The 18,968-nt window shown below is 39.5% G+C and overlaps 1 protein-coding gene across 2 annotated transcripts in view; it reads left to right on the top strand.

The window, feature by feature from the left end:
* The window catches only part of CHD7 (chromodomain helicase DNA binding protein 7), a 115,829-nt gene that overhangs the window by 74,392 nt on the left and 22,469 nt on the right, over positions 1-18,968 (top strand). The window contains exons 9-14 of one of the 2 annotated variants that reach the window (XM_065399593.1): positions 1,091-1,228; positions 1,325-1,446; positions 1,946-2,189; positions 10,192-10,368; positions 12,519-12,662; positions 15,378-15,633. The exons of the other annotated variant lie outside the window; for it this stretch is intronic. Coding sequence (XP_065255665.1) covers positions 1,091-1,228; positions 1,325-1,446; positions 1,946-2,189; positions 10,192-10,368; positions 12,519-12,662; positions 15,378-15,633 — 1,081 coding nt within the window. The remainder of the gene's footprint in view (positions 1-1,090; positions 1,229-1,324; positions 1,447-1,945; positions 2,190-10,191; positions 10,369-12,518; positions 12,663-15,377; positions 15,634-18,968) is intronic. 2 annotated transcript variants of the gene reach the window in all.

Here is an 18,968-nt window from a genome sequence, read left to right as displayed (position 1 = left end):
TATGTATACACATGCTGCTGCTGTAAAGTTCATAGACCTAATATTCTACCACTCTTTAGTGAATTGTTTTTGGATATCCAACAACACATTTCAAATTTTAAAAAGCCTGGTTTCCAGTACACCTGATCAGAACATGACAAGATGTCTAGTTTTTAGCATTTTGCTCTTTAGTAATTGTTCAAAATGCTACATATGTTTCCTAAACTATTGCCCTCTGGATAAATCTGTAAAGTAGAAAAAGCATGTAGTTTAATAATGTAGCTATTTTTGTAAAATAAAGCTCTCATGGTAATTGCTAACTTTTTAAAAGAAAGTATACTGGACATTTATAGAAGTTAAACATACAGCTAAGTAGCTATTAAACCATATCTAATCTGAATTTCTAATTCACCATCACCAAAGGAGCTAGGCACTTTGTTAATCCTCTCTAATCATCATTACACAAGAACCTAAATTGTCAGCTCGTCACTTATGACCCCGTCCCCTGAGCAGGATCACTTGCGTGGTTGACTTCCAGGAGAACTCCAGTGGGCCATTCTGTTCTTGAGAGCAGAAAAGGCTTTAGTAATACCTATTTCTGTTTTGTTATCACTGCGTCAGTGAATAGTGATGTCTCCCATTGACAGTTGCTGTTTCAGTGATTCTGGATTTCCTGCTGCAAAGTTTGTGATGATACATTGACAGGATGAATACAGCTCACCATCTGAATGTGTGGCAAAGACGGGACCGTCATAATTGTAAAGCAAAGTTTTCATTTATTCTAAAATTTTGATTAATTTTAGGCGTTTAAAATTACAACATTTAGCTTTGCCACTCATCTTGGTGGGGAACTGCATTCCCTTCATTTTTATCTTAAATCATCAGGTTTACAACAGGTCAGTCTGCTGTTAGATTATCCTTCTAGCTGTTTTAAAGACATTTTTTAAAAAAATCTGTTAATTCTTTTTCATTGTATGTAGTGTCTAGAATATCTTTCATGTTCCACTACAACTTTCCTTTAATTAGTTACATGTCATGTAGAAAAGTTTGTTGTATTGTTTTACATTGAATCTAATTTTATCCTTTCTTTAACTATTGATCAAAACCAAAGCCTGTTACTCATTATCTGGTGAAGTGGTGTTCACTTCCTTATGAAGACAGCACATGGGAGCTGAAGCAAGACATAGACCAAGCTAAGATTGAAGAATTTGAGAAACTGATGTCTAGGGAGCCACAAATGGAGCGTGTGGTAAGAATTGGCTCTGTATAGAGGATTTTATTTGAAAATAGCTAAGTAATGTGGTCTTTCAGAAACCACTAATGGGATTTGCTGTATTTGAAACAGGAGCGACCTCCTGCTGATGACTGGAAGAAATCGGAGAGTTCCAGGGAGTATAAAAACAATAACAAACTCAGGGAATACCAGTTGGAGGGAGTAAACTGGCTTCTTTTCAACTGGTACAACACGTGCGTAAAGTAACTTTTTATTGTAGAACTGCTGCTTTAGAGCAAATTTTATAGTTTAAATTTAATATGTTAATATTTTTAACGTTTTATAGTCTTTTAAAAGTGAGACTTCAAAATTATGTTAACTATTTTTATTACTTGGATAACAAAGTTAATAGTTATTATATTATAGATAATATAATATTTATTATATAGTTTTTTATTTATATATAAAACATAATGTTACATAATAAATACATGTCTTTATTATGTGACAAACACACACACACACCTATACTTGAGAGAGAACTGTATAATGAGAAATATAATCCTGTTGCAACACCTGCTAATATACTATTTATTTAAAACTTTTTGAGAGTGTTTTGTCCTGTTTAAATCCATACTAATCTATTAATTTATATATCTGATCTTGCAGATTTTAGTTTTACAGATGTTTTTTGTTTTGTAAATGCCATATTTAGAATAGAGCCATAATAGAGCCATTTGTATTATTTTTCAGACGAAACTGCATTTTAGCAGATGAAATGGGGTTGGGAAAAACTATCCAGTCTATTACATTTCTCTATGAGATATATTTGAAAGGAATCCACGGTCCTTTCTTGGTTATTGCTCCACTGTCCACAATTCCTAACTGGGAAAGGGAGTTCCGCACCTGGACAGAGTTGAATGTGGTTGTGTATCATGGGAGTCAAGCCAGCCGGCGGACCATTCAGTTGTATGAAATGTACTTCAAAGATCCACAGGTACTTTTTGGAATTTTGTAAAACTGTAATTTAAAAAAATCAAGTAATGAGGCTGTAGTGGATTGAGTTTTATGTGCTATGAACATCAATTTCTAATACTGCTAAGGTAGAATTCAGCTTAATGGAAATTTCTATATTATCAGCTGCCATAAATTGCACAAATATTTCTTGAGATCACTACAATCTTGATGACAAGCCATTGTGCATGAAGGAGAATATGGGAAAGTGAATAGTTAGGGCTTCTAATTTTACGTTTTAACCGGTAAACACTAATAAAACAACCCCAATACCCAAAAAAGCAGTGTTTATGTAATTAACACTGGAAATGGTTACTTGTATCTAAGGCCTGGGCTACACTAGTGGGGGGGTTCGAACTAGAGATACGCAACTTCAGCTCCACTATTCGCGAAGCTGAAGTCAAAGTATCTTAGGTCGACTTACCTGGCCGTCCTCACGGCGGTGAGTCGACTGCCGCGGCTCCCCCGTCGACTCCGCTTACTCCTTCTGCCGAGGTGGAGTACGGATCGATTTATCGCATCCAGATGAGACACAATAAATCGATCCCCGATACATCGAACGCTACCCGGCGGATAGTATAGACGTACCCTAAAGCCTTATCTAAGCAGAGTAATATTACAGGGGCGTGATTTCTAATGTGCTGTGCATTAATTGGTCTGTGTAGACCTTGCTGGTGCGCACTAAAGGTCCCCATGTGCACTTTGATATATTGCCGTTTAAAACATTTCTTCATTAAAGTGCACAGTACTATATTAAAGTAATATAATATACTTTTCTCACAACAGCATATACAAAGAACCCCAAAACCTCTGATTTTGGACACCTGCATAAAACTCCAAAATAGCTAAAAATCCAGAAAAATAAAATAAAGAAACCCCAAAAAGCACTTTGAATAGAACATGCTAGAAATAAAAAATTAGTTGGGATGACAGGTGTTGGGGCTATAGGGAGAAACAAACAACATTTTAAAAACATATGATTGGATAAAGAAAATCTGATCCTAAAATCCACCCTTTTGTATGTTGCTGAATAGTGGAAACAACATATTTCAGTTATTACTGTCCTCTTTAACTTCTGATCCATTTAGTGCAGGTTGTTTATTAAAATGAATGAGATGCCACGACCTCTAGCAGATAGCTAGTTTGTTTACTAGTCAATATTTGGAAGTCTAAAGCACTTTGCATCTATGGAGGGAGGTTGTTGGTGCTGGCAAAATAGTATTAGGGAAGTAGAAGGATATAAAAACTGCAGTTTCACTGTACTTGTCTTCTGAATAATAGGGCTTCAGTTTATAATTAATGCCAATTGTACATGGGTTTATGGAGAATAGATCCTGTCAAATTAACTTGATACCTTTTTGGATGAGATTACAAGTTTAATTGATAAAGAATAATAGTGTTGATGTGAAATACATAGAGTTCTGTAAGGCATTTGACTTGGCTTCGCACATTTTCATTAAAATAACTAGAATGGTACAAATTTGGCATTAAATGGATTAAAAAATAGCTAACAGATAAGTTTCAAAATGTAATTGTAAACAGGTAATCATAATCATTGAGCAGGTGTTTCTGCTGGGGTCCTTTGGTTTTTGTTCCTAAGCAATTTAATATGTTTATAAATGAACTAGAAGAAAGTATAAAATCGATAATCGATAAGGTCTGCAGATGACAAAGAGATTGTGGGAGTGGTAACTAATAAAGAAGACAGGTAACTGATTAAATGTAATCTGGATCACTTATCCAGCTGGGCAGAACCAAGCAATGTGTGTTTCTGTACAGCCAAAAGTGAAATTGTGTATCTAGGAACAAAATCCATGTTTACAGAATGAGGGACTCTCTCCACCATGACTTCCAAGTCTTTTTTAGCATCACTGTTTCCCAAGAGAATCCGATGAGTTCCCAGTGCAATGCTGTGGCCAAAAGAGCTAAATCGATCCTTGGATGTATAAACAGAAGTACAAGTAAGAGTAAAGAGGTGATTTTACCTCTGTATTTGGCACTGGTGTGACTGAAGTCCAATATTGTGTCTACATTTCAAGAAGGGTGTTGAAAAATTGGAGGGGTTCAGAGAAGAGCCATGAGGAAAGATTAAAGGATTAGATAACATGCCTTTATAAAGAGAGACTTGGAGCTTAATCTGTCTAGTTTGTCAGAGAACGTTAAGGGATGACTTGATCACCGTCTAAAATACCTACATGGGGAACAGAAATTTGTTGATGATAGAGGGCTCTTGAATCTAGCAGACAAAAGTATAACAAGATCCACTGGCTGGAATCTGAAGCTAGACAAATTCAGACCAGACACAAGGCATGTATTTTTAACAGTCAAGGAAATTAACCCTTGGAACAACTTACCAAGGGTTGTGGTGAATTCTGTCACTGGAAATCATTAAATCAAGATTGGATGTCTTTCTGAAAGGCATGCTCTAAATCAAACAGAATTATGTATGAAGTGTAGCTATAGCCATGTTGGTCACAGGATATTAGAGAGGCAAGGTAGGTGTGGGTAATATTTTTTGTTAGTCATCTTCTGAAGAATAGCTCTGTGGGGCTTGAAAGCTTTTCTCTCTCACCAACAGAAGTTGGTCCAATAAAAGATGTTACCTCACCCTCCTTGTGTCTCTAGAATTAATTTAATTTAGGGAACTCTTATGGCTGTGCTATGTAGGAGGCCAGACTAGATGATCTTAATGGTCCCTTCTGGCCTTATAATAGATTTCACTCCATATATGAATTTACTGACTTGATTTTATCTGCTTTCAGAACTCAAATACTTAAAACACTCTGTACTAGTCAAGTATAATCATGGTTCTTTGAGTCTGTGTCTGTGGATCCCACTTTAGATGCGCATGTGTGAGAGTCTGGATTTTTGTTTTTAATAGCAGTATCCATTGGTAGCAGTGCATACTCCCTCTGCCACCTAATCCTCCCTTCAGAGGGCATAAAGGGTTGGGCAGCCCCAACTTTCACTCAGTTGCCTCTTACTGCCATAGGCAGTAAGAGAGAACCTGGAGAATGGCCTTCCCATTTGTTCTTAGTTAAACTTCTTCAAGCTCTTCATAACACCTTCAGAGATCTTCTGATTTTCTGATATACATTGACTATGAATGATGTTGACACATCTGCATTGGACAGTTACAGGCAGACACCCCCACCCACCCCCAATGCAGGGATTTTCAACGTGGTGCATTTGCAACCCGTGGGCTTGAAACTCTACCTATCCTGTGATGGATATATTCCAAATCCCACATGCTAGGCATCTGCCTTTCAATCCCTGCAAAACTGCATAAGTCGCAAGATGTGTGGTTGCATCTTCATCTCCTGGAGCAATCTGTGAAGGTCTCTTCAGATGCTGTGAAGACATAAGCCAGTTTCATCCAGCGCATCATCTAGCAGGCAAGTGACTCCGAAGACCAGCATGGAGAAGATGGCACTGAAGAAAGACCTGCCATCGGCACCTATTCCCCTGACACCACAGGCACTGATGCCTCTGATGCAGAAAACTGGCACCAGAGGGGCTGCTCTGACTGCAGAGGCTCCAGGTGGAGCTTAGTGTCCTCCCATAAGGACAGACCACCTAAAACCTCACAGGATAAAGCCACCAAGCCCCACATAATGTTGATGGCTGGTGATTAGAAGCAGCCTGTGGCACAGAGGGAGGGCCTTCTCTAGCACTGATCCCAGCTTCAGCAGCGCACCCTCTAGGGTTGATGCCTAAAGCCAAATATGAGCTGCTAGGAAAGCCAGGACAGTTACTGGTACTGATGTACACCCTGGTTTCAAGAGCGAGGTATACCTCAGCCCCACCCATAGAGTAAGTCTGTTCCTCCTCCCTGTCACCAGGTCTCATTCTTGCTATCTTCAAGCAGGAAACTTCTCCCCTGAGATCTGTGGTCAGTGTCCGCTGAAAGGCCTTCCAGTTCCCCTAGTCATGTTCAACTGCCCTCATGACAGGAATGGCATTGATCTATTCACTACCAAACAAGCTAGCCATACCCCTGATGGGCCTGCTAGAATCTGTCCTCTCAGATCTCGAGGAGATGGTCTCTCCACTGCATTTGAGGAACAGCTCACATTCCTGTCTACATCTCTGCCCACATCACCTATATTAGATGACCAGGAAGAGTCAGACCCCAGAGTAGAGTATCAGCAATGTCCTGTTTCACCATTAAAGGGCCTGTCATCGTCATCTGACAAGGCGGTATCCTTGGAACCGATACTAGTGCTGGATGACTTCAGGTCATTCCAAGAGCTCCTTATAAGAATTGCTGAGACTCTGGAGATAGAATTTGGTCATATAAGAGAAATCTCACAAGTTGTTCGACATTCTGGCTGGACTGGTTGTTGTCAGAATCACCCTCCCCATAAATGAGGGTCTAAAACCCTGGGGAATACACCAGCCATAATAACTTGACTGCAAAATGGATAGAGAAACAGTACTAGGTTCTTCAATCTGGGTTTAAGTACTGTTATACCCATCCCAAGCCAGGCTCCTTAGTCCTTTCAGGAACAGTTGAAATCAAACAAGGCACTACAGGAACAATTGGAGTCAAAGGAGTACTGCTAATGACAAGGACCTAAAAAGCCTCTATCTGTTTGGAGAAAAAACATCTTACTCTTGTGCCTTGTCAGATGCCTCAAACAGGTTAGGATGCCCTTCTGGACCACCTGCAGGTGAAGGGCACCTGGTGCCAGGGTGATTTGTGCTGCATACGAACATCCTGGAGTTGAGGGACATCTGGCTGTCTTGCGTGGCATTCCTGCAGAGCTCTACGGTGCAGATCTTTATGGATCGCCTACCTGGAATACACTATATCAACAATCAAGGATGTGCTTCATAATCCCCTCACTGCCAAGAAGGTGTCAGGCTGTGGACATGGTGTCATCCAAACAGGGTGACCCCATTGGTTCTGCACCTTACAGGTACTAGCAGTGACATGATAAACTTCTTAAGCAGGCAGATGGTAACCAGCCAGGAGTGGCTGCTGCAGAAATCTCTCTGAGTTAATATTTTGCCATTGGAGGGCTCCAATAATTGATCTGGTCACCCCGGAGGACAATGCCAAATGCCTGAACTTCTGTCCAGAGAGGGCATGAACCTGGGCTTCTAATGAGACATCTTTCTGCTACAGTGGACTACCGGTCTGAAACTTGCCTTTTCCATGGTTCCCTTGATGCCTACGGTGATATCCAAAGTCAGACAGGACAAGGTCATGTGAACATTAATGGCTTCCAATTGGACATAGCAGTTTTGACTGTCAGATCTCTTGCACATATCCATTCAGACCTCCCTTCTTGATCTTCCCGGATATGATATCCTAGACCTGCAGTTGTGGCACTTGATGGCTTAGATGTTGGCTGATTGAGCACCACTAAAAGACTGTTCTCAACAGGTTAAAAAACTCCGCATACAGAGTAGGAAGCATTCTGCTTGGAAAATCTCCTCCTCCAAATGGAAACGGTTGGACAGCCCAATATAATATGGACCCAGTTGAGGCTCTGATACCACAGATCTTCAACTATATTCTGAACCAGAAACAATTTGGCATTTAGTTCTCCCAAAGTCCATCTTGCAACAGTATCATCATGTCCTGCTTCCATTCAGTCATACTCAGGCTTCTCACATGTGTCAGAATCAAGATTCTTTTAAGGACCCTCCTGCATACTTAAGTACCTGTTGAAGACCTGATTTCTACATGGGATTGTAATATCGTTCCTCTCCTTTCAAGCTGCTTTCCAATTGTTGGATACATCACTTTACCTTTAACATGGTCTTTCTAGTGGCTCAGCATGGAGGGTCAATGAGCTCCAAGTTCTCATGGCCTTCCTACACATCTTTTCACAGGGGCAAGTCAGTGCTGAGACTTCATCCTAAATTCATCCCAAATATGATCTCGGTCTCAAAGTTTCATAGAATATCAGGGTTGGAAGGGACCTCGGTCCAACCTCCTGCTCAAAGCAGGACCAATCCCCAGACAGATTTTTGCCCCAGATCCCTAAATGGCCCCCTCAAGGATTGAACTCACAACCTTGGGTTGAGCAGGCCAGTGGTCAAACCACTGAGCTATCCCTCCGCCCCCCGGAATCAGTCATTTTACCTACCAGCCTTCTTTTCAAAACTATACTTGATACCATAAGAGAAGAATATGTAGTTCTGCTGTCCTGAACTTGGCATCAAACCTACCCAACACATCAAGGGCATAATGTTTGACAAAAGTCAGTGGGTTTACATACATCAAGTTCTGGCATGTTTCTGAAGCAGGCAGAAGACCCAACATCTGCACTGATGTTTGGTGGGAGTGACTCAGCAGCTAACCAATAGGTGGAGATACAGTGTGTGATACATGTTGAAATTCTCTGATGAGATTAAAAAGCCAAGCAATGAGCCAGATATAGGCACAAAAAGAGATTAGGAGATAGTTAAAAGGGTTTGGTCCCATCAGGTAATAGAGAAAGGCTATGGAAACATTGAAGGAATGTAGGTTTGACTCCTTGGGTGGCACTCCTCATTTCCACAATACAGAAGGGACACTGCTTGCTAGTTACCCACATTGGGATCCATACTGACACTCGAAGAGAGAATAGTTACCGTATATACTCGTTCATAAGCCGAATATTTTTGGTAAAAAGTGATGCATCAAAGAGCGGGGGTTGGCTTATAAACGGGTCTACAGCAAAATTTGATGATTTTAAACTCTATGGAATCATTGAATTGAATATCTAATACATTGTTGTTTTGTTTACCTGCAGCGTCTGCAGGCATGGAGCCCCTCAGCTCCCTGTGGCCACGGTTCGCAGCTCCCATTGGCTGGAAATGGCAAACAGTGGACACTGGGGGCTGAGGGGCTCCGTGCCTGTGAACGCTCCAGGTAAACAAAACATCTAGGCCCGCTAGCGGCTTACCCTAACGGGCCAGGAGCCAACATTTTCCAACCCCTGAAATATAGGGTTGGCTTATGAAAGGGTCATACAGTTTTTGCTATTTTTACCTAACCATCTTGGGGGGTCAGCTTATAAACGAACGGGCTAATGAATGAGTATATATATTACCCTACAGTAACTGTGGTTTCAGCATGTGGGAGGAGGGAAAAGCTGGGCAAATGACAACTATGTCAAATGTTGTCAATTTGTAGCCACTGACTTTGGAACTGAAACACATGTGGGAAGCTAGTTTACATTTTTTATTGTCTGAAGAAGATTGGGAAGAAATATATCCGAATTACATCCAGTCCATTGTCTTCACAATATTTCCAGAATAAAATATTTAATAGGTTTTATTGGATACTTGTACTGAAAAATGCAGGATTAACTAACCATAGTAAATGATGGCGATGCCCCCAGTAATCAGCTAAACTGTCCCATTGAACTTTCTTACCTCAAATTATGGAAATACTGGGAAATATATGGAAAGGTCTTTTCACAGTTGTGAATCTGTTCCTCTCCAAAACTCTGCTTATTAGAATTAATGAATTATATATGTAGTGAACACCAAGACATGAGTACTGACACGTCAATTAACAAAATATGTAATACTCAGAAAAATGGAACTCTCGCCTCCAGTTTATTCAGGATGCTTGAAAGAACTGTCAAACACAGCTTTGATGGTGAAGATAAATTTCTCAACAAAATAAGGGAAAAAATGACACTAAAACTTGGTGTTGCATTGATATGTTATTATTTTTTGTGGTGTAACGTGATACAATTTTTGCAGTGACATGTCATCTTTGTGTCTAGTATGCACTGATAAAGCACTGGTTCTTTCTTGTGCAAAATTGAAAAAAGCAAACCCGCATAAAGCAGCAGACTTATTTGTTTGCATTCCTTTATTCTGATGTCAGTGGTAATGATTGTATTTAAATATTTTGCTCATTGCACTAGTTTTTTTTGTATTTTCTTTATATATAATGTGAAGTTTAAAAAAATTAATCTTTATCGTCTTTATTCGTTAGTAAGGTTGTCTACTTATAATCATTGCTGTTCTTTCAGGGTCGGGTAATAAAGGGGTCCTATAAGTTTCATGCTATCATCACTACGTTTGAAATGATTTTGACTGACTGCCCTGAGCTGCGTAACATTCCATGGCGTTGTGTAGTAATTGATGAAGCCCACAGGCTGAAGAACAGGAATTGCAAGCTCTTGGAAGGACTGAAGATGATGGACCTGGTAAGTGCTTCTTGGATCTTTCGTACTTACAGTAGTCCTGGCTGGTAATTTCTTAAGAAGATAACTTGTAAGCCTTTTCCTGTGTTATCCACTAAATCAACTCAATTTTGAGAGAGAATTGTATGAGAAACTTTTCTTAAAGACTTTCTAGCTAGCCAGATGGACATATCTACAAACTTTTAGTTTAAACTAAACTAAACCCTAAACTAAAAGTGCTGAAGAACCCACCAATCTCCTCATTAAATTAATCCTGGAAGCTGGTCTTCTCCCTTAAGAAAGGAAGACCGAGAAGTCCTTCTTTCTATCCTACTTTTCCTCCCATATCATGCCATTTTTAAACTCCGTTTTTGTCCTTTCTTTATCCCCATCTACCTTTCCCTGCCTCCAATCTTTAAAAATTGGCCACTTATCTATTTTAAATGCGTACTTAATGAAAACATGGTAAAGTGAAATGAACTCTGATGTAGGCGATTGAAACTGCTCGGTTCCAATTCTGCCTCTGCCAGAGATTTGCTGTATAACTTTGAGCGAGTTCCTTAAAACTGACTTTCATGGGGAGGTAGTTAAAAGGTGCCCCATTTTCTTTATTGTATACCAACAAAAGCATTGAAAGATGCTTTGAAAAGTAAATTTTGGGGGGGGGAGGAGGGCCTTAAGACATGATACTTTTGATATTTTTGTCTTGTGCTTTTGCTGGAAGATTCCTTGCAGCATCTGAAGAATGAAATAGTGGTCTCTAGACCTACAGTAGGTTCTCCAACAAAACTAAGGAAGTAAAAACCTAGTATCTCCAATGTGGTTTTTTGGTTTTGTTTTGTTTTAAGAAAAAAAATGAATATGCAAAGACAGCTTTTTTTTTCCCCCAAGTTGTTTTTGTCTGTTTTCTCTATCTGTAAAATAATATTATTTATCTTGCTCACAGAGGTTTTAAGGGTTAATTAACGAATGTTTGTAAAGTTCTCTGTAAAGGCATTTATTATGATGTCTGAGAGGAAGATGGACGTATAACTAAAGCAGTAGACTGGAACTCAAGATCTGCTTTTGATTCCTGTTTTACTACACACTTCCTATGTAATGTTGAGCAAATCACTTAATCTTTGTGCTTCCATTCCTAATGTGTAATATGCAGATAATGATACTTCATTTCTCCCATTCTTTGACTGTCTTGTCTGTTTACATTGTAAAATCTTTGGGGCAGGGACTCTGCATTTGTTTAGTGCCTAGCATGATGGAGTCCCAGTCTTGGATCAGCTTCCAGGAGCTACTCTGATATAAGTAAATAGCATTATTCTTTGTTTTTCAGCTTCCAATCCACCAAAACTAAACACACTATTTTTTTTAAGTTTTTTGTGTGTGTGTGTGTGCCTTTTTTATGTTACTTAAGCAATATGAAACTTTTCATTTTGCTCCCCCAACATATGACAACAATTGTCCTTCCCCATTGACTCTGGGGCCAAATCTTAATTTCTCCCACGTTCTCTGTCTTATGCCTCAGCAGCTCACTTGCCAAATCTGCTTCCTTCATCCTCGTCTGCACCTTGATAATTCAACTTCCTGATTCTTAAGGAAAAAATGGGTCAGCTTTGAACAAACGTAGGGTACTGTGTACAAATAAATGTTTACTCAGCTGGTTTTGAGATGCTTGAAAAGCTAGGACAGATAGGTAACTGCCCTTTTCTAATGCTACATGAGTAGTGTAGAATTTTTACTATTAAAGTGGAGAGTAGAGAAGAGGTAACTAGTTTTAGCTATATTGTTAATGTACTGTAGTACGTTGAAGGATTTCCATTCCGTTAGTGATGAGAGATGTTGGAGAAAGTAGAGTTGTTAGAGCCTGTAGCATATCCCTAGTCTAAAAGTCTGTAAGATTTGTGGAGGGGATGGGGTCATGCAGCACAGATAAGCGAGAAAGGACACTGGCTGGTTGGCTAAAGGACCTATCTTTGGCAAGAAGCTGAGTGGAATGCCTGGACTGATTTGGAGTTAATGCCCTAGAGTGCCCTTGGAGGAAGACCAGAGTGTTTGGTGTCACAAAAGATTTACAAAGAGCCATAGCGTTGAAGGGACTACTGAATGATAAGGACAAAAACATAATAAGGAGAAAACATCTGCACAGATAGCTTCTAGTCAACTGCTTCTTTTTCTTGCAGGAACACAAGGTGCTGCTCACTGGTACCCCATTACAGAACACTGTAGAAGAGCTGTTCAGCTTGCTTCATTTCTTGGAGCCAGGTCGCTTCCCATCAGAAAGCACATTCATGCAAGAGTTTGGTGATTTGAAAACTGAAGAACAGGTAATTTTACTCATGCAGTTTTTCTTTCCCTGTTTAAAGAGACAGTTTTAATCCTGCTACAGTAATTTTTATTACCTAATTATTATTATTTATTATTACAAACAACACTGTAGATCTTCAGAAAGGGAAGAGTAAAGGAGACAAATCTTTTTCTAGTGTATTTCCTTTGTGCGTTAGACAGTATACTTTGTGTAATAAATTTCACTGTGTCCTCTGTCATAGCACCAGGGCAGCTCAAAAATGTTTTAAAAGGGATTTTTAAAATGGCTGGGGAATCTGGGGACAGATGTAGTAGCAGAAACAGCTTTCACTCTTTTTTTGTTTAGACTGACTAGATTTCCAGTTGCCATGTTAAAAGGACAATGTCAACAGAATAACGGGGTGCTCCTTTTTCCCTTGAAACAAATGAGAATATTGCCATTGACTTCAGTGGGAACAGGATTAGGTCTGATCCCAGATTAGTAAATGACCTAACCTAATACAGACATTGTACTTGTAATCTTTATTCAGAAATAGACTATTCTAGTGCTTCCCATTTGAAGAAACGAAAAGATTTCTAAAAATTCATGCAGCATAACATAACAGGTGCTAAATTTAAGTCATTGATAAATATCAAGAGAAACTAATTTATAATTACATACAAAAACTACATTAAAGGGAGGTTAGGGTTGCAAAGTTGAGCACTCAAAAGTTAGGAAATGCCAGGATAAAGGTTATCCATGCAACTTTAATTTAGCTGCCTTGTGAGTTATGATACAGTCTTTAATTAAACGCTGACATACTACTTTTTCAGCAGGATCCTGTCTTGGTTCGGCTTCAGACACCTTAATTCTGGTGGTATTAACTTCTGTTTGCTTGACATGTGACCTTAATTTTCTTTTAAGGCTTTTTTTTTGTATTTAATTGCTTACAGTTTTAAAAAAGCAAGCTGAAAAAAACCAGCAGTTACATCATGTGGATCATAATGACCCTCTACATATGACATCAGCAGGGTTGGAACCTTTGGATTCACAGCACAGTCCCATACCACTTGAACTAACAAGGTTGCAGATAGAAATATCCCCTGCATGGACCAGCTACAAGACAGGGATGAGGCACATCACTTTGACAGTGGATTTCATAGTTGTTTGAATAGCAGAGGAGTGTTGGGACTCTGGAATCATAGAATTGTGGGAATGGAAGCGATCTCGAGAGGTCATCTAGTCCAGTCCCTTGCATTCATGGCAGGACTAAGTATTATCTAGACCATCCTTGACACATTTGTCTAACCTGCTCTTAAAAATCTCCAGTGGTGGAGATTCCCCCACCTCCCTAGCCAATTTATTCCAGTGCTTAACTACTCTGACAGGAAGTTTTTCCTAATGTCCAACCTAAACCGCACTGGCTGCAATTTAAGCCTATTGCTTCTTGTCCTATCCTCAGAGGTTAAGAAAAACAAAAAGTTGTTACAAGGAGGAGGGTGAAAAATTATGTACTTGAAACTGTCCCCGCTCACTCCTCTCTTCTCCAGAATCCTGGGTTCCATTTCAGATTCTGGAAGGTAGTGTGCTCTAATGATTTATGTTCTTCCTCCCCTGCCCCCTTGCCTCCTATTTCCCTCTAATCCTCAGCCCTCCACATTAGTCTACCCCTCTTCTCTCCACACTGCCTGATCAACAGCAGGGGGAGCATTGAGAGCACAGGAGAAATAGTCTTACTGCTCTCAGTTCTGGTGCCCAGCACCACAGTGGCCACTGGTAGATGAGGAACAATTGCAGGATAATTCTTGCTTAGGCCTGCCACTGAGGGCGATTGCATGCTGGGGCGGGCAATGCAGAAAGAATCTTCAGAGAATTTAGCTGCCAGCCTCGCACAAACCTCTGAAGATGTAGAAACAGGGATTTTCAGAACCTTTATAGTTTGGACAGATTTTGGTAGGTTTTCACTGAGACAGCAAAAGCATCTCTCCAGGGCAATTCTACCAAATTACAAATACCTGCTCCAAAGCATGCAGGTGCAAGTCATGTTAAATAAACAGACAGACACATTTTCCCCCTAACTACTTCTCACAAAAGGCTTTTGCTTGGAACTTTATATAATTAATTAATATTATGCCTCTGGCAGAAATCAGCATGGAAAATTTCAGCCTAAACAGTTAGTTTTATAAGCAACTGAAAACAGGGTCTTATAATGAAAAGTGTTAGGCAACCTATAATAGGCATTACAGCCAGTTCTATCTAAAACAAAACAAAAACCCTTTAGTATTGTAGATATCAGTTTGTCTTCAGGTACACTCCTTTACTTCACTCAGCTGCCATGATTGGTCTGAGATGATGGTTCTTGGCTTGGGAAATTTTTATTCAAGTGAGATCTATTTCATAACATCAAATACATGGTCACACCTGAGGAAAAATTTACCGGCCAGAAACAATACAGTAACATCACATTTTTTTAACTGTATTCTTGTGTATCTAACCAAAGCAGAATTCAGTCATTAGTGGGTTGTACGAAAATCTTCCTTTTTGAAACCCTTCTGTATCTGAGTTGTGGTAGAAAATGAAGCGAAAGACATTTTAGAGGTTCTTGGAGTTCTAGGATTAGGGTGATGCATGTGGTGGAGATAACCAGAGCATCTCCTTAAAACTGAAGGTGGTATAATATGATTTGAAAATAAAAACTTAGTATTTAAGGCTTTACTGTTACACAATTATTTACTAATTAAGCTGTGTCTCCTAGGTGCAAAAGCTCCAAGCCATTTTGAAGCCAATGATGTTGAGACGCCTTAAAGAGGATGTAGAAAAGAACCTGGCCCCCAAAGAAGAAACAATCATTGAAGTTGAGCTGACAAACATTCAGAAGAAATACTATCGCGCTATTCTTGAAAAGAATTTCACATTTCTCTCCAAGGGTGGTGGTCAAGCTAATGTCCCTAATCTTTTAAACACTATGATGGAACTAAGAAAATGCTGCAATCATCCATACCTTATTAATGGTAGGCCTGCATATTGATCCCCTCTTTCTCATAATAGCTATGGGGAGTTCAAGCTGATATAACTGTTCAAGTATGTACACTGAGATAGTAGATTCCGCCCCCTTTCCATCAAAAATTCACATGATAAAATCACTACAGATGGATGGATGTACTGCATGTCTTGACAAAACCTGTAAAATACGAGCATACTATTAATTTCCCCCAGCAGAGTGACAAAACATTTCTCTTTAGAGATCATCATAGGTCCAAGTCCAGGACCACTGCTTAGAAAAGTTTATTGGGCCTGTATCCCTGGTAAATTGTGAGATTATCATGTCAGCCTTACCCTCTAATGTTTCTTATTCCCTCCCCCACCGCACTGCCACTTGAATTCCAACATGACGTTAGTTGGCCAATATGTCAAACCACACAAGTTAGAGATTGTTGCTTTGTCACTTCAAAGCTGCATTTGGGTACATCACATCTTCTAGCTCTAGTGAATCTTGATATAGCAGTTAAAATAATCTCTGAATAGATCTTGTTGGGTAAGAAGTGGTGATCAGACATGATATTAAAGCAGATATTTCATGACCTGCTAGAATTAGGAACAAGTTCTGGAAACAATATTTACATTTGTAAGATACCAGACTTTAATTGTCATTGGTCTTTCAGTGTAACACTGCTGTTTTTAGATCAGGACTGAATATAGCAAGTACGCGATGATGGACAGGTATAACTTCATTACAAGCTAATATAATGTAGCTAATTAAAGTATGCTAACTTACACGCATTAGGTGATCGAATCCATTATCTGCTTTTTGGGGACAAAGCATTTACATACCTCTGTAAATGTCACTTCCCTCCTACTGTGTTTCTGCCCACCAGCTTCTCTTCCCTTTTCCACAATAATCTATCATGTGTTTGATCTGATGCTGATTGTAAGATCCCTGATTTGAGGGCTTTCTCTGTACAGCTGCATGTACGACCACGGTGCTAAAGAAATTATTTTTAGTTTTGAGTATTGTGAGGCTTCCAGATTGTGTTGCTTAACTAAATTTTCTTGGAATATTTTTTAATAGAGGGAAAAGGAGAAGTAATTATACTGATGTCATTTGACGAATCTGAGATATGACTTAGTATTTTGGAATATCTTGCATTTTGTCATGCTAGATGGCTGTCCTCAAGCTCAGCTGATCCTGGACTAGAGTAGTCAAAAAAACAAAACAAAACAAAAATCTTTGATCCAATAGGTAAACTGAAGGCTTTTTGTTTGGGGGGGGGTGTGTGAGAGGTGGCTCACGATTTTTGAAAACGTACGTTTAGCAAAACAATGCTGTCAGTTTCATGGCATTAAATGTTTAAAGAAATCCTCAGCATTAGCTGGAAAAATCATGGCTATCATAATGAGATGAAGTTTATCAAAATAAGTCCTTTAATTCTAGAGAAGAAATTCTTCTTCTTCTTGCCTTCTGTAACTGTCTGAGCCTCAGGTTTTATCCTGTTGATCAATAATTAACATCTTTGCACTTATAACAATGACACAAGCTAATTGTAATTCTATCTCAAAACCTTACAATGGATATATACAGCAGCTTTGCATCACTATTCTGCAAGATCTCAAGAGGGACTGTCACCACTGTATTTAAAGATGTCGTGCAGATTATTCTTTTGATATTTTTCAGTGTACACAATTATGCAAATATTTTGACTCCTTAGGTCACCAGGTCATATTTAGCACAGTTGGCATTGACTAGAGTGATGTGTAATATTTAAGGGGAAATTAAGAACACTGCCTGTTTTTAGAGTTCATGAAAGCTTCTGCAAACATGTTACATTGCACGTGAAGGTTTTTGGTTTGGGATTTTTTTTAATCAGCCATTTATTTATTTTTTTGTCAAACCAGGGCATTAAGTATCTTGCATTACATGAGGTGTCCCATGTAAATTTTGAGGCAGCTTTTCACAGTACTTTTAAATTGTGTTTAATAATAGTGGAAATTTTATGGTTGAAGTCACATGGTATTTCTTATGGTTCCTTGGTTGGGTGAGCATTATTCCATGGGAGTCAGCAGAAACTACTTTGATTCCCCTAATCTCAGGGAATGGCTGCATTTTCTATGTGTTCTGAGACAGACAAAGCAGTGTCTGTTTTTCTAGAATCATGAGCAACGGGGTTTTCCGAACAACCACTCTCAAGGACTTACAGATCATACCTCTTCCCCAGACCCTAGAGAGCCAGCAGCAGAATGTGGCTCTATGCTGTTCCTTGCTGCAGTGTTGTGGGGCTTGGTGAGAGGGCTTAGCATTCTCTTGCCCTCACAACATCGTGTGCTCCTGGAAGTCATTTTTGATCGGCGAGCGTGAGAGTGCTGGCCCTCCTGGTGGTCCACAAATCCCGCTTCTCTTACCCAGCCACCCTAAAAACAAACAACCTGAAGCTGAGGGGGGAGAAGGAAAGTTGGTGTTACTGGCTTACAATCAGCCAAAGATACCAGATACTTCTCCCCAAAAGAAATTACCAAGTAGGGATAATGAAGACTATTGGAGGGTGAGGAAGACTGTTTGAGGGGCAGGGTGGGTGCATTCTTTGACAGAGTTTGTTGGGGAAAGGGTAAATTGTGTGTTTGCAGAGGTCTGTTATGGAAGTGGTATTATCTAAACCAAACTCTGGCTCTTTTGAGGTTCCTCTATGACTAGATTTGTATGTAGGCTTGCTATGGTGTGGCTGGCTTAGTATGTCCTTTTGTATGTAGCTTGGCTACATATTTATATGTAGAGGTTTGCATGATTTTGTTCATTTCATAATAGTACAACTTGAGTGATCAGAGGAAAACTGGGGGTGGGACTAAATACTGTGACTGAAGTAGTACTCTACATAAGCTGGCTGATAGCCTACAGTAGGTTTGGGGCATGTGTTCAGTAAAGTATTTGACTCTAGTAGCATATAGGTCACGATGGCTGCACATTTTACAACACTGAGAAGGGATTCTAGATGGAGACCAGGCTGGAAGATCTGTCTAATTCTATTGTTCTTGCCTATGCTTGTTATGTTTATGTTTATTAGACTTTTGTTAGACTTTTTTAATGAGTCATCATTCTTATGCAGTGTTTAGGCCATAAGGATCAATGATTAGTTAGTCTGGTGGGCAATAGTCCAGCTATGTGCTTCAGCTGAAGTTGCTTATGTTTGTGAGGCATTTCACATGCAGTTTCTCGTGTGAACTCTGTTCTGTCAATCCTAGTTGTGCAGGTGTTTGCTGAACAATGCAGATCTCTGTCCAGGTAACCTGGCCTAAATTCTATCATATGTACTCTATCCTTGATTACTATAGAGCTGTCAGACATACTGGAAATGTA

This window comes from Emys orbicularis, chromosome 2 (assembly GCF_028017835.1).
Source record: "Emys orbicularis isolate rEmyOrb1 chromosome 2, rEmyOrb1.hap1, whole genome shotgun sequence".
Classification (NCBI taxonomy): domain Eukaryota; kingdom Metazoa; phylum Chordata; order Testudines; family Emydidae; genus Emys; species Emys orbicularis.
The sequence above is the reverse complement of the archived record's forward strand: the minus strand, read 5'-3'. Positions and strand labels throughout refer to the sequence as shown.